The 24,561-nt window shown below is 46.3% G+C and overlaps 1 protein-coding gene across 2 annotated transcripts in view; it reads left to right on the plus strand.

The window, feature by feature from the left end:
• Window positions 1-22,739, plus strand: part of MAD1L1 (mitotic arrest deficient 1 like 1) — a 346,820-nt gene extending 324,081 nt beyond the window's left edge. Inside the window, exon 18 of one of the 2 annotated variants that reach the window (XM_050317416.1) lies at window positions 21,486-22,735. In XM_050317416.1, the coding sequence (XP_050173373.1) occupies window positions 21,486-21,644 (159 nt within the window). In that variant the 3' untranslated portion in view covers window positions 21,645-22,735. Of the gene's footprint in view, window positions 1-21,485 lie in introns of both variants that reach the window. The other variant, XM_050317417.1, reaches the window with a different exon arrangement.
• Window positions 22,740-24,561: the final 1,822 nt, after the last annotated feature.

Consider the following 24,561-nt stretch of genomic DNA (forward strand, 5'->3'; position numbering starts at 1 on the left):
TGTGCACTGCTCTTTTCACCTTGACAATGCTCTTGTGGAGGGACCATTAGTATGGGTGGCAACTCAGCGGGAAATGAAATTGTCCTGCCCTTAACAAGCTGGCTTCACCTGACCTTGAAGACATTGTTTTGTTTCCTGGATGTTTTAAATTAAGTGGTGTTTCGACTAAGGTGGTTGCATATAAATTGGTTCAGATAATGCTTGCTTGAGCCAAATGTGCCCAGCCAGCGCCTGTTAACTCCCTGGTTCCACATCCTGTTCCTGCCTCTTTCCTTCATTCACCAACACAAGTTCCTGCTAGATATGATAGATGTGTGCATTTTCTCCTTGTTTTTCCACACTCTTCCCCTCTCTGTTCACTGACAATATAGACCAGCCTGTTTTGACAGTCATGCTGTACACAGAGCTTGGGGTCTTGGGTTTAGTCTGTTATGATGGCACATGGGTGAGCAGGATCTAGGATGAGTCCACAGGAAGAAGCTCTACTCAGGTGGAGATGTTTGCACAAGGCCTCCATAGCATGTGTGGCCCATTGTGTTTGTTTCTATACCTTGAGTTCAGCCTCCAACACTGAGCCCTCATGTAAAAACATTTCTGGAGGTTGCAGAAAGAACTGTTTTGTAGTTTCTTCTGATCATCCAGAGGACCAAATATCCCTGGGATTTTTCTAAAGGCTGCTTTACAGTAAAGCATTCCTAGGAAATTATCCACCTCATTGTTATTCATGCCAAATTGTTGGGGCAATCTTACTTTTCTTCCACCACGCAGCTAATCACTGCATGGGGCTGTGCTTGAGCTTCAGCAGCTCACTGTTATTTGGTAGAGATTAAAAAATAACAATTGGTGGTGTCATCAAATCAGTGCAGCCAGTGAAATCAAAGCCTCAAACACCATAAGAGGTCTACATGTCTCACAGAGGAAAAAGCCACAAGAGCAACAGCATAGCTGTGCTCTCACTGCTGCTCTGATCCCGTCGGTGATACTCGGGGGGAGTCGGATTGCAGCATTCCTGCAGTGTGTCTCCCACACTGAGAGATACTGAGTGGGTCAATAAACTGTAGAAAACCAGGAGGGTGTGTGTTCAGGAGCACTTCAGTGCCTACACTGAAGTGAAAAGGCTGTGACCTCCTGGCTGGTCAGAACAGCAGAAGAGATGTTCAGAGCCACTGCTGGTGCGTATCTGCAGCAGCCATGTGAGCAGAAGGAAATAAGGGCTATTTATCTCCTGGATGGATATGGCACTTCAGTGGAAGATGGGGTTGAATTTTCCAGCAGATCCTCTCGCTGCCAGCAGCACCTCTGCAATGTCTGTCCTGAGCTGGAGCGAGCTCTTTGTCATCCAAGCATTTACCTTACCCAGGCACTCGCTGTTTGAGTGATGGCTGTGCTCATCCTTAATGTAGATGTAGGGCTGACTGTCAATGCACTGCTGAGGGTGAGTTGTGGGAATCTCTCAACTCCCTTGGTCTAACATTATTGCTGTATTAGAAGGGAAAAAAGGATAAAAATCTGCAGCAGCCCAGGCAGCCCTGGCAGAAGTGGAACGACTGTCCATTGCAACGTGTTGGTTTATCAGTCTGAGTGTGGAGTCAGTTTAATGATGGCCTCCTGGTGTCAGAGGCTGTGCAGTCCCAATGCTGTCTCTTTGTGGTACCCTGACTTAAAAGGAACACAGAAGATGATGGTAGAGGTGAGGTGATGCTGCAAGGTTTTGAAGGACACTCTATAAAGAAAGGTTAGAAACGGGATGCAAGCTGGATTGTGTGTGATGAGACAGGACTGCTTGTGCACCAGCAAGTCCATTTGATGGTTGAGGGTCAGTATTCAGTACTGAGGACACATGGAGAAGGTTCAGGTGTCTGAATTAGCATCCAAGTTAGTTTCAAGTGCAGCCGATGCCTTCAGGACATCTTTTTGCACAACTGAGCCAAATTCTGGTAAGATGGGCATCATATTTGCCACCAACCTAGACAAACTCTGCTTTGGACCTTGAAAAATTGTCAAGGGTTTGAGTTTTTGCTTCTGTAATGTGTGCTAGCAGGCTGTGGCAGGAGAAGGTGCTTGAATCCAGGCTGACCTGAACTCTGAATGAACCAATGAGTTGATTTGCTGTCCTGTCTCATTCCAGCCTTTGAGGTTTTGCAGTTCCTACAGCCAAATGAAGGGTGGTTGCAGTGATGGTGAGGGATAAGCCAGGACACTGTGTTGCCATTGTTAGTATTCAGCTGGAGTTGTGCAAGACCAGAACTCTAATCTCTTGTTCGCGCTATTCAACCGTTGTGGGTTGTCAGCGAGTCAAGGTGACCTCCAAAACAGGGAGGCCACGTGGGACTCTCTGCAGCTCTGAGGACAGGGAGCAGTTGCATTGCACAGTGGAGCTGGTTGTCAGTGCACTTGTCCTGCAACTGGGCATGATCATGTTTGAGAGTTCCAGTAAGTCCAGGAGTCTTCAGGAAGGAGAGATATAATTCACATGCCCCATCCTGCTGTTGTTTGTGCTCTGCCAGCTTCTTTCCCCACTGAGCTGTCCTACCTGGACCCTCTAATGGAGCACCTACTCATTCTTTACAATGAGGAGCTCCTTTTTGGCAGCTCTCCTTGCAGCCTGGCTGTCATGGCTTTCAGTCTGTTTGTTCTGAAACACCCTGACAATGGTCCTGGATTTCTCTGGGAGAAATTTCACGTATTTCTCCCGACACTCAACAGGAGTGTCAGCATCCACGTGATTTACAGCTCTGAGACTGCCTTCCACCAGGAACCTGCCTGCACCAAAGTCCCTGGCACAGTTTGAGCTGCAGTTTTGTCTGATCCTTTTAAGAGTTGGGAATGGCTGTTTTGATGTCTGATATCTGTGAACATGAAAGGCTCCTTTCCCTCTAACTGTGCATTGGGCAGGGCAATGCCTGTCTCCCCTAATCAAAAATGTAATCAAAGATCTCACTTCTCGTAAAAAATGTATTAAGAAGAAGAAGAAACAACACAGCATATTTCTATTGGCTTCACTGCTGGTTTGCTCTGGTTTCTACATCTGTGCTGCTCCCTCCTGTCTTTCACAAAAGAACCCCCACCTCAACTTTCCCATGTCTGGAGATGTTTAATTGCAAAATGTTGAGCTTTGAAAACAAAACAAAAAGAAATCATTGTATCTGATTCAAGCGTAATATCGATCGTCCTTGACTTCCCACACCGCAGATATTGGCAACATTTTGTCAGCACCAAGAGTGAGTAGAGAGATCACAGCAAGGAAATAAATATTCCAACTGGAAGTAAAAGAAGCTGAGCCAGGAAATAAGCTGTGCCTCATCACTCCCTCTCCCACAGCTGCTTGTAATAAATGGTCTGTTGACCTGATGTTAACATTTCCAGTTTACAGTAAGCAGCATTTCTCTTAAACAAGATACTGATAAAGTGAAACAAGGGAATAGAGGGGGTGGAGAAGAGATTTGCAAAACATGCTGGAGTGAGAAAGTCGGAACATACCGTGTGTGTCTCGGGAGTGAGAACATGTCTCAGTGTGTGAATAAATATATAATGTATAGACATATGCTCTCTCTTCTTAGAAACTCTTTGGGTAGTCCCAGATTTTGCTGCTTTCAGTAGCACAGCAAAGTAAAAGGGGAAGGTTGGAGCTGGTGATTGAAGGGTCGGAGGATGGTGGTTTAAATGGAGGATCCTTGCTCTCCTAAAAGGAGATTGGTCACAGAGAGAGACTCAGGCATAACCCGAGCCAGTGTGCAAGGAGCTAGTTGTCTGTCTGGAGAGACACAATGCACTCAGGTTTGCTCATTTTCATCTTGCAGATGAGGGCTAATGCTTCACTAATGGAGATCAGATTTTCATACAAATTCGGTTGACAGAAAAGAGCATGGGAAGAGGAATCAGATAAATGTTAGCACAAAGTTATTTGTTAAATGGATTTTTTTATTGTTTTCTAAGAAGCCTGCACAGAGCTGTTGTCCTTTTTTTAATTCCTCTTCTGGCATTTGTTCCCCTTTTCACTGCCTCTACAATTCTCCCATTCAAGTCGAAAAAGCTACCTCTGAAAGACCAGTGTAACATTAGCAGAAATTACTAGCAGCAGTGATTTCAATATTCAAATGGACAATATATTTAGTAATAGACTGGGAGTTGTATAAATAGAGTATGAATGCCTGGTAATGAATCATATCAATAATTTTCACATACAGACTGTGCCTTACATTTCTCAAAGGCCTTTACAAATACCAATTGATTCTCACAGCATGCCTGCTTGGTGGAGGAGTTGTTATTAGTTCTAGTGGAGGGTGAGGATACTGAGATGCAGAGAAATGATGGTGCTTGTGCCGTTCATGCTGGGACCCAAAGTGAGGAATAAACTTGGAAGCTCCTGACTCACAACTCTTCATCATGGGACTACACAGCTCTGTATGATTTCTTTGGCTTGGCTGGAAGTGGCAGTCCTCATGGAAAGAGGTCTTTGTCAGACCTCAAATTCTGGGGCTGACAGGATAGGGGTAAAGGCAGGAGTAATTAATGCACAGTGAATGGCAGAACCTGATGGAGCTGTGCTTTAAGCTCATTGTCAGGAGCAGCACTCGTGCCCCACGCAGGTCCAGGCTTGAAGGTTTTTGGACCTCTGGAAACATGGTTTTCCATGGAGAAAAGTGGCAGCTGATGCAGCCAAAGTCCATAAAGAGAAAGGGGCACCTTCAATCCGGCTATGCTTTGTAACTCTCACCCACCTCAGTCAGGGAGGGTAAGAGCTGAAGAGTACCTGAAATACTGGAAGTCTCTTTTCTGGTGTGGTGTCCAACTCGGCATTCACCACATTGCCCATCTCTCTTTACTGTTTCCCTTCTTAATTCTGCAGTAAATTCTTTCAGCCTTTAATGTTTCTCCTGGTGGCCCAGGGATGCAGACAGTGATGGAGATCTTCAGCAGAAAAGAGGCAGGTTACATAGCACATGCTTCAAACAAGGGAAACCTAATTTATCTTTTGCCCTCGTGTTGTACTGAATTCACCGAGGCTGACTCACTGCTCAGGAGAACAGGACATGCTCTCAACTTGTATAAAACCATGACATGGTACTCCCAGCCTTGCTTTTAAACACATTTTATTTTGTCATCTTACTTGGTGTTTTGAGTGACACTGTACATGGAGAAGTTGTCTTGAAGCTGGCCACAGTGGCACTTGGCTTTTCTTTTTTTTTCTGAGAGGTTACGTCATTTCCAACCCATCAGCATGTTAAGAATCCTTTAAATTGGCAGAACAACATGCTCTACACTGCACTTGTCTGTACTGAATTCATTCTGCCGTAGCATTGCCCAGTGACCCAAATTTCACAGGTCCTCCTGGTCCCTCACAGTTCACACTCCTGACCCACCCAAGTCATTTTGCCCTCTTGTCGTTTTTTCTGTGCTCTAAATCATCAGTCACTGGGCTGAAACTATCGATTCTTGTCATCATATTGCCACTCTTCTTCATGAATCTCCTTGGAGGCTGGCAGGGGACTGAGGACTGAAGGATAATCCAAGTTCCTCTGGACATGAGAGACAAAGGAGGAATGGGCAACCTAAAAAGCCTTTTCAGAATTTAATTGCTGAGCCCCAACCCCAGTCTGGCAAACTCCCAGTGCTCTTCACAGAAGGACCAGAGACAGAAGGCCCCAACCTGGGACCCACAACCCAGAACCAAATTTTCCACCTTGTACTTGTGGCCTTTGAAACGAGCATGTGTGTTTCTCAGGCCTGTCCCACAGAGCCAAATTTTAGCTTTCAAGCTTTAAGAACTGTTTTAACAGCTGTATTAATACTTTTTTTTAGTGATCCTTACCTGTTCTAAATAATATTTGTAGTTTCATTAACTCTTTCAGAGAAGAATTTGTATATTAGTGTCAAGTGGACTTTGTTCTACACATAAACTATGCTCTTCCAGCCAGATTATGTTATATTCCTCCAGGCTCTACCTCAGGTATTTTGTTCCATGAACTGAGTCTAGCATGTTTAGGGAATAGCTTTTTTTTTTCCTTCTTAAGAAAAAGAAAGAAAAGGGAAAACATAGCAACGACAGCATGGCAACAGCAGCTGCTGCACAAAAGAAAAATAGGCAAACAGACTTCCGAAACATATATTCACTGGTAAGCTATTTTTACTGATTGGTGAGTATGTGGTAGTATAATAACAAAATAAGTGAGAAAATAGCTTACAAATAATTCATAAGTAACTTTAAATGAGAACATATCTTAATGATTTCAGCCTCCTAGCTAGCCCTCATGCTGTATGAATGTCCAAATGCACAGACTTAAAGGTCGCCTCTGATCTTCACTATTTATACATTGCAAATTTATCCATAGACATGTATATAAAATTCTATGCAAAAAAATAATGTCAGTGGAGTATTAAGGTTAAATAACTGGGCAGTAAAAAGTAATGAATTGTGTATCCCTGCACAGCAGCTTAAGGATAAATCCATGTCATTGCATCCACCTTTGACCAGAGCACAGAGGTTTCCTGGCTCTCTGGGTATGGAGAGACCCCAGAACCTGGGTATTTTGGGGGACTTGAAGGAGCTCCTGGCTCCACTGGCAACCTGCTCTGTGACCCTGAGCACTTGTCATTGCTTCTCTGGGGACCTCTTTCTCCATTCCACTTCTGTCTGGAGCACACAGGCAGGAACCTCCAGCACAGACACACTCACACTTACACCTTTGGGCAGAGCCCAACCACACATGAGGCCATGTGTGTGCTGAAAAGTGAACATAATACAGAATAGCATCTTCCTTGACCAGCCTGATCTAGTGGGCAGCATCCCTGCCCATGGCAGAAGGGTTGGAACTGGGTGATCTTTAAGGTCCCTTCCAACCCAAATTGTTCTAAGAGTCTATGAAATTTTCTGCTTCACCATCCTCTCCCCAAAATTTCCCCACTCTCACTGCAAAGCAGTAAACCGTGGGAAGTCTTAACTAAATTCAAAGTAATTCATTGAGAACTTGAGAGAAACAGCCTCAAAAGTGTTGAACTCCTTTACAGTTACAGCCTGATCTGTTGTGCTGTGTAAGCCTTTTTTTCCAGTTATGATCCATGGGAGACTGAAAGCAAACACAGTCTCTTAAGTCTCCTCCACAATCCCGATGCTTTTATTGGCACGGAGAGGAACCCAGCTCGGCCCTCTGCAGCCAAAACTAGATTCATTTGTCTTCAGAAACAACACAAATCTGTTTTCCTGGTTAAATAAAGTCATTTGCAGGGTTCTGTTGTGGGAAGGATGTGTCAGCTCGTCCTGAATGGAGCAGTCATTAGGATGAATGGGTTGGTTGTTGGGCTGGAACAGCCCTCTGCACACTGAAGGGCCCTTCCCGAGGCAGGCTGAGTCCTCTCTGGGACTGTGCCCGCAGCAGGCACGGGATGCTGCAGGTGCCTTGGCATCACTGCCGGCTTTATTGTGGATACCCCCCTTCTGCAGCGTTACACAGAGTTTAGGATTGATTTGTTGCAAAATTAATCCCACATCTTGCACGTTCCCTTCAGCCCTGTGTTTTGGGAAAGATCTGGTTTCTGCAGCAAAGGAGGCCAATGGGACTCGAGCGCTGAGTCCTTTGTGTGGTCCTGTGTTGCCTTGCCAGTGTTGGAAGACTATTTCTTCTTGTCTCTCAGTCTTGGGTAGTGCTAGTGTTTCCCTGCCCTTCAGGGGTGTGATAAGCAATGACTAGATAATGTTTTTGATTCTCCTCACTGCTGTAGAGTTACTTGTTCTGGAAATTTTGGTGTGTAACTGGTAGGAGAAAAGGTTGGTGATGTTCTCCAGAGGACATCAGGAATGCGGAAGCAGCAGCTAAAGTGGTTTGGTTCCCTCTGAGGTTTTTTTTCAAATGTAGTTGAAAACAAGTGAGTGAAATGAGATGCTTAGAAGCACTTTGTTTGTAAGATTCTTTCTGGTTTTAAATTACTTCTTTCAAACATCTTTGTCCATGAAACCTCCAAGGGAGCTCATCTGCTTGTTTTCTCATCTGCAACTTCTGCTTTCTGTCTGGTTTTTACACAAGAAGGAATGCAAGTATCTCATGTACATCTGTATATACAGAAGTAAATGTAATTGAGTTGTAAAACACAGGCTGGTTGAGCGGGACAGAGGTCAGTGATCTAAAATAATCCCAACACTTTAGTCAGGACCTACTCTGTATTACAGTTAAGTGTTTGTTGAGGTCTTTTCCTCTGGCCTTCTGCTACAGCTGAATATATATTAATGCTGTTTCTACAACGTATTTAGAGCACAAATAGCCTGGATTTGAAGCACTTGAGGAAATACTTCTTGTCTCTTTCACTGTTTTGTTTGTATTTTTTGCTTGTGAAAACAATTCTCAAGAGCATTGTTAGGTGGGTCATAGCAGGAACACCTCTGGGCGCACTGGGGAATGTGTGAAAGCAGATTTCGAGAGCTTTTATTTTCACACCATGTTTCAGCTCTGTAGTGATAAATGTTTTTCTGGAGTACAAACCTGAGTCCCTCCTCTTGCTCCTTGAAATGCAAAAAGGGCTTCTTTATTATTTCAGGGGTTTGCTTGCAGTCAGGTTGTGTTGCTTTTAGGCAGTGACAGAGCTGATCAGCAGCATGGCAAGCAGCACTAAGTGGGAACTGCTGTTGATTTTAGCAGCTGATGGCATTAGACAGGTAGGATTGCTATAGGAGCTGTGGCAGAGAGGAAAGGTAATGGCACAGCATGGGAAAAAATGAGGGAGGATCAGATCTGTTAGGCAATTCTGTATTGGCAATTGACCTACAACTTAAAACAAGCCTTATATACACTACCAGAATTTTAACCAAACCCTCTGGGCTGTGTACTGGATAATTCCCATGTCCTTCAGCAGGTGGGATGAATGCTGCCAAGTGCAGACATCTAGGGGAGAAGCATTTGGAGTCCCCTGAAAATCATCTTAATTCAGTGGGGGAAGAAGAAATGTGCAGCATCCTGGATTCACAGGCAGAACTAGCGCATGGACACACACACCTGGCTCTAAAAGCCCCATTTCATTACACACCAAACCAGTATGGGCTTCTTTCAGCCAGATCCAGAGCATCTTGGGGGTGAGTGGATATTGGACATTGGCTTTCTTGCTGCAGCATCATAACCACAGATAGCCCAATTATTTCAAATGGGCCTCAGCCAGTATGTTCAGATTTGATTAAGAACTTTTTGAAAGATAAGAAGCATTTAGAGCTAAGGGCTGGCTCCAGCCTTACTTATTTACATCAGGATGGGGGTGATAAAATCTTTTATTAGTGTCACTGTTTAAATATTTTGGCTTTCTATTCCAATATTGTGGCAAGAAGGAACCATATGTGTTCCTAGAAAGAGAGCCTAGTGCAGCCGTTAATCAGGAGAGGATCTATTAATGTATTAAGATTCAGAATAATGAGCAAAACCAGCATGCACTGCAGAGACTAACACATATCTTTAGTCTGCAGTTTTCAAATGTTTTGAAAATGTTATATTCCTCCATCTTTCTAAAGCTGGTTTTCTGCCAAAAGAAGTTCTCTTCTGTTGCTAATTTTGGAAAGGTTAAATCTATTTACAAAAACAAATATAGCATGGAGTGCTGAAAACCAGGAGGATGTGGGCACTAACAGGCTCCCAGGCTGCAGAGTTCACGGCAGGAGCTGACTTGGCCGGGAAACTTGTAGGCACATCCTTTCCTTTCCTTAATGCTATGCAGAGTGGGGGACAAGATACGTAGCCCAAGCTCCAAAGCAGCTCCCCATCACTGCCTTTCTCCAGAAGGCACTGGACGATGCATGTGTATGTCTGCAGATTGCTACTGGGCTTTAGGGAAGCTTGCCCAAAGATTTGGCACAGGGAAAGGGCAAATTTTAAAGAGATCCAGAGTGGGAGACGTTGCTGGTTGAGCAGCTTGCTTGCCTCGAGGTCATTGCTAATGAGCAGCATCTTGCCTAAAGAAGTGAACGTTACATTTTAGTGCTGCTATGAAAACCGGTCATTCTGTCTCCCCTTTGTATCCCATGCTACTGCCTGCTTTGCTGTGGCATCTGGAACAAGCTGCACCAGGGAAGGGAAGGAAGCCCTCTTAAAGGATGTGGAAGGATGCTGAAGTGGTAGCAGAGCTCAGATGAGAGAAGCTGGAGCATGACAGCTGTTAACCGGATCATGCAAAAAGCCTGCCAGCAAAAATGCATCAATTTGTGTGATATCCGGGTGTCTTGTCTTCTGTTTTCATAATTGCATACATGGTGTCTGCATAAATCTTCCCCCCCCATACTTCCAGCAAAAGGAGCTGACTGGCGGATGGCAGCACATCAGTGGGAGAACACCAGCAGGAAGAGACAACCAGTCAGATGTGTGTCAGATGGGGAGGCCCAGGGCCCCAGGCATAATCCTTGGAGGTTGCTTGAACATGGTGCATTTGCTAAACAGAGAAACCTCTCCTTTTCCCTTCGGGGAGAGGAGCATGTTCATCCAGACATGAGAACCAGCAGTGCTGTCTTGCCATGTTCTTCAGGAGGTTAGTGCCAAATGACAGCACAGGCGGCAACAGCAGAAGCTTTCAGCAAATGCGTCATAGCCCAGAGGTCTGAGTGTCCCCTCAAGGGATACAGGGGAATTTCTTCTAGTTTTTCACTGAATACGTAAATCTTCCTATTTACTCACTCCTTAGCTGCAGCCTCTGTCCCTTTCTTTGGCTGTGGACTTTCTTTTATGGTGGGATCAGACCTGCTGGAGGAGAGAGGAGTCGTGTGACTCTTTGTTTCATGTTGCATTTTACCATTAAAAGCCCATTTCAAGAAAGCTAAATATGCCCAATCTGCACAGGCCAGTTGACTGATTTCCTTACTATCTAGTCTTCAGGTTTTCCTGCCTGTGGACTACAAGTCTGGTTGAGTAACACCACAAATAGGATTGCTGGTAACCATCAGCTCCATGAACTAAGAAGTCTTGAGAAAGAAATGTTGGAATTTTAAAAATAATGACATCTTCTTCCCACTATAAACTTTGACTTGTGGCTATAGATGCAGTCTGAGAAGTGTGCTTCCCCACAGGGGGTTTGTGAGCTGTTAAGGGTTAAGACTCATTCTTGAGGACACAAGAAAATCATTTTACATGTTCAGAATCAACTCTCTTCTTTGACTTTCTGGGTAGTGACAACTTATGCTTACTTTGGTCCTGCTGACAGTCGTGCTGATGACAGCGATTTCAAATGAAGAAAAACGAAGAAAATGTGAGCCAGCAAAAAAGCAAGAGCAGTAAAAGCACCTTCCTCAACTCACGCTAACATTGTGACATTTGGTTATTGATGTTGCAAACAGCAACTAATGTTATTCCCCAAGCCAGCACTTAAATTCCACTTTGGTAGATCATAACTATAAGCAAGTCACACGGTCCCATAGGAAAAGGCAATTATTGACTAGTTCTTCTTGCTCTCAGATGAGCAATGCCTTTGGTCTCTGTAGTGCTGACTGTGGTGCAGAGCCCTGGCTCTGAGCAGAGGTGACTAATACGTGTCACCCGTTTCCTTGATGTAAGGCTCAAACCTGCAGTTTAGCCCAGGGTGCCAGACTATGACAAACAAGAGCTAGAGGAGGGTAATGAATAAACATGGTGAGAGTTTCAGCTGTAATCTGCCATCAGGTCCATCTGTTACTCCTTCCCCCACAAGCCTTGCAAACTCAATGAGCCGGGAACAGGCATGCTCCATATACTGTCCCACCCTTCAGCCACATAGCTAAGGTCTAATTGTCTGCTTGTTGTTAAGTTGATCACTTACAGTCTCTTGAGCCATTTTTGGTTACAGGATCTTGTTCAGTTCTTTAGCATTTCATCCACCCCATTTATGACAAGACTTCCAGAAGGATACCAAAAAGATGAGGGTGAATGTATTAATCCCACGGTGGTGTTTTCACTCCGTGTCATGTGCAGGCACTTCAGCTGGAGTGAGTCTTGAGGCTTCCTGGTGATTTGCTCTAATCCAGAGACAGGAAAGCAGAAGGTCCTGGGCAGGAATATGATGCAGGAGCAGCCAAGCACAGGAGCAGTGTGTGCCTGGTGTGTCTCAGTGAGTGGTGAAGGCTCCAGCAAGCTCTGCCTGTTGGTGAGTGGTGGTTTGCTCTGGGGGGTGGTTGCCTATCTCCCAGGCAACGCCACAGCTTGCAAAAGTTGCCATCAGAATTTTCCATGGTTCCAGACGTCTCTCGTCAGCGCAGAGTTTGGCAAACTTTGCTGCTCATGTTCTCTTGCAGACCTCATGCTCACGGCTGCAGTTCACAAGTGGAGTTTCTCCCTGCTTTGGGAACCAGGCCATCTTAATTACAGCCCACACAGATGATTTTTTTTTGCATTTCTCCCATAGGTGCTTCCTTCTCATGTTCCAGAAACTGCATGTCCTTGGTTTACTGCTCCTCCATTCCTTCCAGCTCGGAGAGCTTCCAGCAAGGGAGATGGAGAGGAATGTGATAAGCAGCTTGAGTGGTTAATGAGCTCCCTGTCTAACTGAGGGATTCTTGTGTGCTGGTTTCACTTAGCAGTCCTTGGTATCTCCCTCAAGTTGTCTATGTTCCTCTGGCTCTCCTGGGTGAGAGGTTTGGGACCTGGTTTGAGTTGCACCTACTTCTCCCTTTGTGCCACACCACCATATTCACCGGGGCCAGGCACAGACCAGAAAATGCCTCTGAATGGCAGGGCTGGAGAGCTACGTGAGGCTGAGATGTGGCTGGGAAAACAGAACTCAAAAAACACCCAGTTCCTCGCATTGCCGGAGACAACTGCAGAGTCACTGCAGAGAAAGTAACAGGAGATTTTTCTCTCCCTAATTTATGTCTCTCCTGCATATGGCTTCTGCGGAGTCACTGATGTTACAGACAGATGGGTTGGCATTTTACTAGACAGAACACATGGGCTAGATGTTGTTAATGCTTGTTAACTACTCGCTCTGCAGCTTGACCAGTCCAATACGGTCACCTCGCAGATGGTTGGAAAGCTGCAGCCTGGGTGCTGGAGCGGTCCAGCTCTCCCACACGTGGTGTGACAGCAGTTGGGATAACGTGCATTTGGCTGCTCTTTCCAAAGGGCTTTGTTGTAGGTCAGAGATAGCCATGGCTGGAGGATCAGCACAGTTTCCCTGAGTATCAAGGAAAGACACTGGTTTGTAAAGATCCTGAGCCTTTTATGGAGGCATTGGCTTTAAAGGCTTCATTTCTTAGTTTGGATTTTTATGTGGAATGGTGTTGGAAGAATTCTGTCAGCCCTGTGCCTTGCTGCCGTCTATACTCCTTAATGGTTGATGTTTATAAGCATATTTGGCTGGTGAACACTATTTAGCAGACCTGAGGTCTGTTAAAAACTTATAATTTATGACCTCAAGCTCTGACTACAGCTGACTGCCAGTATTAGTTTAGAGTGACATCCCATGTGATTTTCTTTTCTCTGATGTGAGTAGTCTGTTGTAATTTACTCTCACCAGTCTTGTATTCAGGTGAACCATTTCTAGGTATCACCTCAGCAAATCTCCACAGGGTGAATCTCCTTGGTTTGGAGATCCCATCAGCATCTGTGGATGCAAAAGTAGATGGTACAGGTGAATCCTTTACATTACCATCTTCCCTCTTTGACAGTAGTGATGTTCAATTTAGAGCATAATGATTGGAAGCTGAATGCATCCTACAGATGAGAAAGGGAATTTTAGTTTCAGCACTTGTTCTCTGAAATTCTCAAAGCACTTTTGGAAAATGCATGGGTATTAATCCACACTGAGCAGTAGTTCTTCAAACCTATGATTTAAATTGGATATATTTGTCTCTGTCTGTCCTGAACTGTTCAGTAACATTAATGCACCCTGATAATAGCTGTCACATTTTACCCTGGGGGTTGTTCCTCAATGATAGGTGAAATCACAGCAGTTCAAAGGCCTGTCTTCCAGGATGAAAAGCTCTATAGGAATATTCAGATATAAAATAGTAATAGTATGAATCAAAAAATATGCTTCCCTTATTTTAAGGCCTTTGATCTTATTTTTATGGCATCACATTTGACAGTCTAAAGGGCATTAACCTGTAGGAGAAACCTCTTGAAAAAAGATGCTGACTTGCCCTCTGCTGCGCAGAGCACCGTCCCCCAGGATTAACACCAGCAGCTTTCCCCCATGGAGAGGGGTGCAGCACTTCAGCACATGTCCCTGCTCTTATTTAAAGTTTCCTTTTTCACATGAGGTGCAGGAGAGCTCACACAGATCAAAAGATGGAGCTGCAGGGGAAGTTCAGTGCTGTGCCGTACACCCCGCTCTGTGTTCCTTTGCTGCTGAGCTGGTGCAGCATCCAGGACCCCATCACTGCTGTCACTCGTGTACACAGTGCCTGGCTTGTGTTTCTGATTAAGATTGAAGTATACGAGCTGACCTCTTGTTCCAAAGACATTCTGGGGTTGTGGTTCATCTCAATGTTGAATAATAAGAAAGAGAAAGGAAATGTTTGCTATAAATCTCAGTGCACACAGGGCTGTTTCTCACTTATCCCATCCCAGCTTTCAATTTTCTTCTTGGCATTGCCAGGCATTTGCTTTTCTTTGCTCAGCAGCTAAAAGCAGCTTTTTCATTACATTTCCTGGAAGGCCCTTTACAGGCACCCATCTCTCTGCCTCATAAATTCACTTTATATACCAAGCTGGCGACACGGAGGTCAGAGGTCTTAGCAAGAAGCAATTATTATAAAGAAGTACTCTTCCTCTTTTGGGTTATTAAAGGGGGGAAAACTTCGCTGCAGACAAGGAATGGTCATTTGTGAAAGGGAGGTGACTTGATTGATTAAGAGCTGCACGTCCATCCTGTGAGAACCACCATGGACAGGCGTCCTGTAAGGCCAGCTGGAATCTGCCAGCTACCACGAAAAAGGAAGGAAGCCAATAAACAATTTGCTAAATAACCTCATAAATATTTCCAGCCTTAAGCACATCTTGTGGTACAATTTGAGGTTGTGGTTTGGGTTTTTTTTGTTTTTAATATTTCTCTAATTTTAAATGAACGGCCTGTAATTAAAGTGATTTAGAGGCTACCTGGGGACCTGGTATTTGAGCAGTGCATGATGCTAAGGAAAGATTGATTGGTGAGGCATAACTCAATTGGGGGATTTTGATAATGATATCATCACCCAAGAGGGCCAAGTTTGAGCAATTAAATCTCAAAACCTCATGTTTGGGTTCTTATAACTTCAGCAGGCAGTTTCCACATGTGAACATACACACACACACACACACACACATATATTTTCCCTGGGTATTTTCTGGGCACTCCAGTGTTTTGGCTGGCTCTGTGTATGGTGGGCTGCCCCATGTGTGTCTGTCTGTCTGGGGTGATCTGAAGTGATGATTTATCAGCTCTGCAGACTCAGGAAGAGTTTACCAGCCCTCTTGGCATCATTGCTTCCCCCCTCAAACATCTGCACGTGGACAAGGCGGCCTTTGACATTTAGAAAAATCTCGGCATCTAAAGCAAGAGGCAGAAACAAAAGGATTTTCTCATTTAAAGGTCAGAGCCGGCAGCTTCTTAAAAGATATTTTCAAGTGGGTTTGTTGGGCTGTGGCAGGGTTTATGTGAGTTAATGGGTGCTGAGAGAAGGCAGTGGGTGCCGTGGGGAAGGTGTCAGGGAAGCGAGGAGCTGTCAGGACCACCAGCGTGCCCGAGGCTTTGTGGCACACATGGTAGTGGTGCTGTGGAGGTTTTGGGAGGTGATCGGGTGGAACAACCAGCCCTGAGGGCTTCTGCTGACACGTGAAGGGCTTGGGAAGAGGGAGTGACTGCCCCATGTGAAGAGGAGGTCTGAGGGATTTAGATGATGAAGGCAAATTGCCAAAGGGGTCAGTCTGGTGGGGAAATGGGCATAACCCTCATTGGAGCAGACAGCAGAGCAAGTCTTCAAGGTAGGGTGGGGAACACCACAAGGAGAAGGGAAAGGGCAGTGAGAACTGGGGCACAGAGGAGAATGTGGCCATAGCATGGCCCATAATGCCACAGCAGCCTGTGGACCTAGGCAGAGCAGGGAGAAGCTCTGTGTGGAGTGTTGGATGTGAAGCCGTGGAGCCCCTTCCCTCAGCACACACGGGACTGTTTGCCCTGTGTGCTCAGATGTGTGCTCAGAGCAGTTGTCCGTGGGGATGCAGCACGGACAGTGATTTATGGAAGGAGTGTGGCAGATGAGATGGGGCCTTCGCAATACATTCACTGGGTAAATGTCACCAGGCAATGATTCACTTGCTCCTTTTGACCCCTAATACATCTTAGCCTTGGAAAGTACCATCTACCACAGAGCATGGCCGAGCGGTATCTGCAAAGCAAAGGCTTGTCACCACGCCAAGGGGTGGAAAGCCTCTCTGGCAGCCCTGCCAGAGTCCTAGATGACATCCTTCCTCACGCCGTGGAGGTGTTTGAATCTCCTTTGTTCCCCAGCTGAGACACAACAGTCTTGCCTGCTGTGCCTGGCACAAAGCTCCACCATCCCTGTTGTCAGCTCGCCAAAACCCATTCGGGAACTCCACCTCCGGCACTGGAGGTGTGTGTTTGAAGATGCAGGAACACATGTCCTGCATGGATCGCATCCCCAAAGGCAGTTGTGCTTTCTCAGTGTGGAAATCAAAGGTAGGATGTCCTCACTGCATGCTGAAATCTCAAGTTGTTTTGAATGCTGAAGCCCTCTTTTCCCAGTTTCTGCATTTCCACTCCTTACTTTCTCGATACATCTCCATGTCAGCTCTCTCCTTGGGGCATGCACCCACCCTCTTTTCAGTCTTATTCCAGTGTCTGAAGGTCTACAGGACAGTGGATCTTATGTCAACCTGTATTTTGCAAGAGGCATCCTTTGTGTGATTCAAGTCACGCTGCATGCCAGGTTATATCAAATGGTGTTTTTGGAGCCAGAGTGGGGATATCTGTTGTTTTTAGGTATGTGTCATAGAGAAGAGGAAGGAGACGTACGAGACACTGAAAAGTGAGTGTATCTAGTTCAGAGTGCACTTCTGGGCCATACTGTGAGCTCAGAAATGACTTAAGCAGCCACTGTCACACTTTTAATATAACTACCCCTCATCTGGTAGAAAAAGCAGAGAAGGAAATGCTGGGTCTGGGCTTTGAGGAAACCTTTGTGTGCAACAGCAGCATGGGGGCAAAGAGCCATCTCAGGAGGACCAGTGCAGACAGAAGTCCTGTATATGTTACATTGAAGTGACAGTAGTGGAGAGAGCCTCTCTTATGGTCCTTATGTTGATCTATCCAGCTGCAAGTCCATCTCCTAGCATAAATGTTTGGGAATGTCTGTTGCTCCTTCACATCTTCTGTGTTGTCTGCTCCTTGCTGAGATGGTCCCAGCTGGATCTGAGAACTCGCTTTTCTACCATGCTGGTGGTTATTTGAGAGATTTTTATATGTATATCTAAACTATAAAACCTTGAATAATTTACCAGCTTCCAGGGCTAAGAGGAAGATTTATGATGTTTCCTTCTGGCAGGCATCTGCTGATCTTGACTCCCCTGGAAAAACAGTTGTACCAACAGCTCCTTTCTCCGAGCAGATCCAGGAGCAGCTACTCCAAGTTTATGTTGCCACGTGCTAAATAGACCTGTCTTCTTGTGGTTTACAATACAGTGAAATCTGATTGCTCTGGGGTAGCACAGCCTGCAAGGAGAGAAACAGGGTGCCACCCTTCAAATCTACAACCACAGCCACGCCCTTCCCTCAGCAGAGCCAAGTGTGTGGCAACACGGGGCAAAGATTGATTTCCTTTGCTTCTCTAGAAAAGGTCCCGATAGGCCTTAAATCAGACTGAACTGGCAACAGAGCTTAGTGAAAGCTGAAATCTTTCCTTTTGCAAGTATTTGAGATCTGAATAAAACATAACATAGACCTGAATCTCAGTAGTTTAGTGAGCCAGACAGACTTTTCCCATGAATTAGAAGAAACCAATATAGGGCTATGCACAGAGTACCTGAGAGATGGTGTTTTCATAGTGCTTACCTTCAGCTGCTTCAGGCTGCTTTGTGGTCAGGGAAACTGAGGGTGAAGGGGCAATATTTGCATCTCTAGTGAAGTGCTGCACTTGGCTGGCTCGCTCAGCACAGAGGGGAAAGAGGGAGTGAAGTGTGGTGTTGGTCCCCAAAGTGTCTTCTTGCATTGACTCCTCTGTGCATTGACCATGGGTGGATGGGGATACTCAGAGACTCAGCATTTCCTTTGCTCCTGTGTAGTCAGCTTGGCTCTAAATGTTGATGCTTTCTCTTTCACACTTCTCTTTAAAAGCAACAACACACTGTAGAGATGACATCAGTAGTGTTGAGGGGCAGAGCAGTTAGAGCTGGGTTTGAACATGCTCTGGTCTCTCCCACCCTATAATTCATGGATCAGTGACACTTGTTTCTGTTTCTCTCAGCTTCACATTTGATTCCTAAATGGGCTTGGGTGGTTTTGCCTTCGTTGAAACTTAGAACTTTTGGGAATGCATCAGCAGAGCGAATGGTGTGTCATGTGAATTGTTGTTTTGTGCTGGCACCTACAAGTTCTTGTTAGCAAGGGTTGTGTCCAGGAGTTTGCCTTTGAGGGTTGAGACTTTTTTAAAATTCAAAAAAAAATTGATTAAAAATGAGTGGAGGGAATCCTTGCTATGAAAAGTGAAGAGGAGGACTTGAATGCTCTTCCAGCTTTGAACTGCTGGAAATTTCATCTTTGTATTTTCATGAATCCCGTTTTTAGAACTGGAGTCACAGGCATGCTCTGCATTAATCCAGAATGGTGTGAAACAAGCAGACCCTGCAGTGTTCATTCAGCAGGGCATCCCCCCTCATATATTCCCCCTTGCTGCTCCTGCACACCCCTGTGCATCCCCCTGCCCTGCCATGATTCCCTGCTCGCTCCCACGCCACCCACCTTGGCACTTCCCTCTCTGCCTGCGGGTGCACCGGGCAGGATGCAGCCTGGCATTTGAAAAGGAATCCTGTGAATTAATGGGAACATATTGCTATTATTTCGTATAATCACTTTATTTGTAAAGCACAGGCTGCAGAGGTGCTCCTGCTGTTGAACCCAAAGCAGCAAATCTATCTGTATATCCCAGCCTATACAACATTATGAACAATGGGTGAAGAAAAAAAAAGCAATAAAAATAAATAATAAGAAAAGTAACAATGATAGCAGTTTTAAAACACTCCCAGGGGGAAAAAAAGTTTCTCAGTTTTTTTAAAAGCAGTGTGAGATTGAACAAACTGCACTGTAAGTGCATCCATCCTCCAGATTCACATGTAAACATCTCCTGGCAGAGGAAGAATTGCCTTTTTTTCCAAGCAGCTGCCTTCTTGCCTTGTGCCTGTTTCAGAAGTGATCATAAGAAACCTGAGTGAGATGCCTGGGGTTTGGAAGCTTTTTGGGGTTTTCTTTGATTTTTCAGAGTTCCTGGGGAGACAGAGGCCATGGAGGTGAGGGAGTGGATGGTGCCTCTCTTGGCAGCTGAGAGAAACCACAGTCCCCCATTGAACTCAGCAGGAAATATCAGTCTCCTCAGAAGTATATATTTGCCCACATAACTTTGTCTGAACATTATCCTTCTTCCTCTGCTGCAGGAGGAAACTTTGGTTGTGAAGAATAGTAGAGAGAAATTACCATTAATCTCATAAAAAAAGGAAAATAGTCAAATGTAGCCCTCACCACGACGCTAGTGAGCTCAAAGTAGAGGAAATTTAAAACGTTTATGTTGCTCTGCTTCTGAGGTCATAAAACACAAGCAAATGGTCTGGCACTGGATGCTAACTTTCTTAAGGAACTTAACTTTAATTAATTAAACTACTAAACCAATTAATGGATTTGCTTGTAAATTCTTAGAAAATTAATTCTGTGCCCAAAGAGTGTTTTAAAACTGCGAAGGAGTCAGTGTATTTCATACAGAGCTTGAATTCCTATTTTGGATGAATTCAATTCAGCACTGACTTTAGAGACTCAAGTGATGCATTCATAATACTCGGACCTTCCCCCGAAACTGGCGCTTCCCATCAGCTGAACCCGAGGGGTATTTGCAAAACAAATCCTGTGCTGCTGCCACAGCACCCAGCCCCTGTGCTCACTTCTTGCTCTGCCACAGCCTCACACTGTACCTCTGGCTTTGCGTGGGCTGGGGTGTTTGTCCCTCGTGATGTCCCCAGCTGGCTCTTTCATCTGCCTTTGCTGCCCCCTCCCCTCTTGGCCTCTTTCATCTGGCCCAGGGGTACCTCAGGTGCACAGGAAGCATCAGGTGGCTCCGGCAAGCAGCAGATCAAAGCACTGCCCATCCTTTGGATGTGCTGAAAAACAACCCAACCAAAATGAAGGACTTTTAAACAGAAGCTAATTTACTTTTCCACGTGGAAACCTTGTTTCAATTCCCTGCCTGCCTCGGGGGTGACAGGGCCATCCACAGTACTTTACACTTCTCACAATCCAAAGTGACCCAAACATGAGAAGTTCATAATTAAAAGTGTCCAGGCTCCTGAGAACATGAAATCAGGAGGAAGTGGGTTCCCTAGGGCTCTGGGTGGCTATTGCTTCCCTTCTCTCCTGGCAGCTAAAGCCATGTCTTCCTTTCACAATCCCCTGCTTGGGATCTTGGCATCCTTTGACTGGGCTGGGGGGCTGCCCTGCTTCTGCCCACCCCAGGGGATGCCAGCTGTGCCTGGCACGGCCTGCGCCGTCCCACCTCGGCTCCATCAGGAAGCAGAGCTTTGGAGCAATCAGGAATGGGAGCATTTTGAAGAGGAAAATGGCAGGGGAAAAAATTAGCATTTGCGCTGTGATGTTTTTGCTGTTTATTAATAAACAAGCTGCTTTCGTACCTCCGGGGGCAGGAGAGGCTCCAAGCACTCCTTATTTCTCTTGCATCTAGCATTTTTTTTTGCTTGTTTTATATGTTACAGGAGATTTGTAATGTCTTCCCACATGTTGAATTTCCTTATTTTCATGAGAGCATCTCTGGAATAATTCCTCTGGAGGTTTTGGCTGTGTGCTGCCAGGCTGATTTAAACACTTCAGGGACGCCGTGTGGATCAGTGCTCACTGGGAAGGAGCTGTGTTAATTAGGAACAGGTCTGCTTCCTCCTACAGAAGTGGGATGACTTCAGAGATAAGTGTTTTCATGGAGAGAAAGCCCTTGTGCAGAGCTCCTGCCACCCGAGGCCTGGGTGGTGGTGGTGGCAGTGACCCCGATGTGGGCACTCTGGTTGTGCATTGGCAGCACAGTCTTTTTCCAGGATGGTCAAACCCCTCATCCCCCATCACCACAGTTGTCACCAGGGAAGGCTCACACAGGGGTCCTGCCTGGGGACGTTGGAATGCAGGTCTCAGTAACAGCCCAGTTACACCGTGTGCCATACAGATGATGTGTCCTTGATGACAGGCAGGTCCTGCCAAAGGAGGCTTCAGGGTGATGCTGCTTGCTCTCCCCTGCATCAAGAGGTGAATTAAAACCCTGGGATATTAATGGGCTTGTTCTTCTGTCCCCTTAGGCCTCCAGCTCCTCTGGCGGAAAAATGCAGCTTCTGGAAACCGAGTTCTCACGAACCATCCGGGAGCTCATCGACCTCCACCTGCTCCACCAGGACAGCATCCCGGCCTTCCTCAGCGCCCTCACCCTCGAGCTCTTCAGCCGCCAGACCATTGCTTAGCATCCTACTGCCAGCCACCAGCCAGGGCTGAGCGCCCTGGGCAGGACACTTAAGGTAGCAAGGACAAATTCTTGCCTCCCTCTCCTAATCTGTGGTGTTGGGTTGCTTCTGTTTTGCAGGGAACTCCTTCTTCCCCACTTTTTCATGCTGATTGACAAATCCCACCAGTTCCTCTGAAAAGCATTATTTTCCTCCTGTGAGGGGGCAAGTCTAGCTCCATCCCAGGGCTCTCCTGTGCCAAGACCCAATCCCTGCCTTTGAATTGGGCAATGTGTTCATCACTACCCAGACTCTCAGCATCTCTCTGGGAATACAGTGGAAAGTGCTGGCTTGAGGAGCCACAGCATTGCTGTTCAAAGCTTTTCCCAAAGGGATTCCCCAAATCTTGGCCCCAGCAAAGAGGTGAGCCTGCATGAGGCTGCTGCTTCCTGTCCCATGGTTCTTCTCTTCTAATGGGAACCAAGGGCTTGGTCCCTGAGTACAGGGACCCGGAGAAGGTCTCTTGCTCTTACAAAGAGCTCATAACTCATCAGGGTTGAAATTATTTTCAAATGTCAGTTACCTGAGTCTGCCATCACTGAGCAGACAAGCATAAGCATAAATGGCCATTTGAAGAGCCTATACCTGTGTTTACACCTCTGTGTTGTGTGGTGTGCTCAGATGTCACTGCCATGCTTTTGGTTCCTCATTGAGGCCCTTGGGCTCTTAGTTATCTCAGGACTGTAGAAGGGGGAAGGGAGTGACTTGGGGTGTTCTCACTGCTGCTGGTTTTAGCTTGCTGCCTGTCACCAGCCTGTGGGTATCTGTTTTGGGGGGGGGGGGTCTCCCTCCTCCTCTCCTCCATGGAGACAGAGCATCCCCAGAAGTCTGACATTTTGTGTTATAATGGATATAGTTCTTCTGTGATAAGAATAAAGTGTAACTTCCCAAACTGGGTGTATGACTCCATTATTTGGGATACACGCTGTGCCCTTGCTGTGCTCTCCTGCAGGTAGAGGTTGATAACCGTTCCTCCATCAATGATCTGATGCTGGTAGTGCTTTGAGAAGGGAGGACATCATTATCTCTATTTTTCCAGGCAAGTCTCATTCATAGTATCATAGAATCATGGACTGGTTTGGGTTGGAAGGGAACTTAGAGATTATCTAGTTCCAACACCCACTCCCATAAACCAGATCAGTTTGCTATGAATGTCTGTCTATGTTGATTTCCTCTTGATATCAGCAGGAACATACTCCCTAAGCTTGGAGAGAAGGTAGCAGGGAGCAGGCTAGAAAGTTAGCTTAGATGCTCACAGTGGTTGCAGGGTTGACCCTGCTTGCTGGAGTCACTCTGGGACCTGTTGATGTGCCTACAGGCACGGAAAACAGCTGCTACAGACACACCCGGTCAGAGGTGGAGGGACAAGCGTGAGCTGTGGAGAGCCTGCAGCCCCCATCTCCCCGGCCCTCCTCTCCGCAGGGTTTGCAGGGAAGTGCAACAGCAAAAAGTTTGGCATTTTCTCTTCTGCTTGAAGAAGTCCTGGTGGAAGATGAATTGCCAGGCGTGCTGTGCCAGGGGAACGCTGCCTGATTCGTATGCGCAACGTGGCACAGAGAGTCGCCTTCCTCAGTCATGGGGAAAATGAATCATGACGTCAGCTGCATTCAGCTCCTCTGCCAACACAATAGCGGATCCTGGCTGCCTCTGAAAATTTTTCTCTTGGTTCCTTGCAGGAGAAATGAAGTAATTAATAAGTTTACAATAAACCCTCTATCTTAGCAAAACACAGGTGAGGCAAGAAGCGATGCTGGAGAGCGACAAGGGAAAACGTGTTCTGCCCACTGGAAAGTTGCCTCCCAGGAGTGAAAGGATAATAAGTTCAGGTAGAACACACAGTAGTCTTCTGAGATGCCTCCGGTGGGGAGGAGACAGATGAATTACTGCTCTGCTCCCTGTACTCCCAGCAAGACTGATTTGTTCAACTAAGTTTAATACAGCAGCACAGCCGGGAGAAGTGTGTGGTGAGGATGGGTGCTTGGCTAGATGTGCCAGCGTGGTGCAGTACCTGGTCCTCTCCATGGCTTGGGAAGCTACTGGATAACTGTCCTGCTTTGGCCAGCAGCATCCCTGTCCTTGCTCATGGCATTGCACTGCTGCATAGCGAGCAGGCTTGGGCACTACATGAAACTGGGACTTTTGAGAAGCTTGACTTCTCTGAGGCTCACTGGTGGACGTTGTTCATGTGGAAGTGTGGCCATTGCAAAGCCACTTGGGCCACCTGTGGGACATGGAGAAGAGAAGCTGAGCCCCCCCAGTTTGTAGCTCCAACACTGAATCCAGGATGAAGCCCCAAACACATGGCTGTGCCACCACGGCAGCTCCCATCTCTGCCACCATCCTGTTTGAGCCACGACAGAGCTGTGAGGAGTAACTGTGACTCTGAATTTCACAGTGATTGCTCCTTCCTTGCCGAGCTACACAGTGGTCAGAAGCCCATCACAGGGCCCTGCCACTGTGTTCACTGCCCCTTCCATGGGTGCAGCCCCCTGGGGCAATGCAAACAGAGATCCCAGTTGCCACCACCCGAGGTGGTGGGGCACAAGTCCCATCTGGGTTCGGCGCGTCACTTGCAAAGCTCCAGCTCCATTTGTGGAAAATCCTTTTAGAAAATCTTGGGAGATGGGTAATAACTTTGCAGTTGGTTGGAGGGGAGAGGCGAGAGCGATCACAAGTGTGCATGTGCTCACTGGGTCTCCGTGCTGGCTCGCTGGGTTTATAGGCTGTAAAATGTGATTTATTAGTGCGCGGCTGGGGGACTGTGTGTGTCAGAGCACCGTCTTGTTTGCAGTGTTGCCTGAAGCTTCCCTTCACTCAAACTCCTTGCAAGCCCCAGCTCCTCTGCTGATCTACCCTTTCCATCTGTGTGCGTATAGAA

Source organism: Myiozetetes cayanensis, unplaced genomic scaffold (assembly GCF_022539395.1).
Source record: "Myiozetetes cayanensis isolate MyiCay16 unplaced genomic scaffold, myiCay2020 scf20-37, whole genome shotgun sequence".
NCBI lineage: Eukaryota > Metazoa > Chordata > Aves > Passeriformes > Tyrannidae > Myiozetetes > Myiozetetes cayanensis.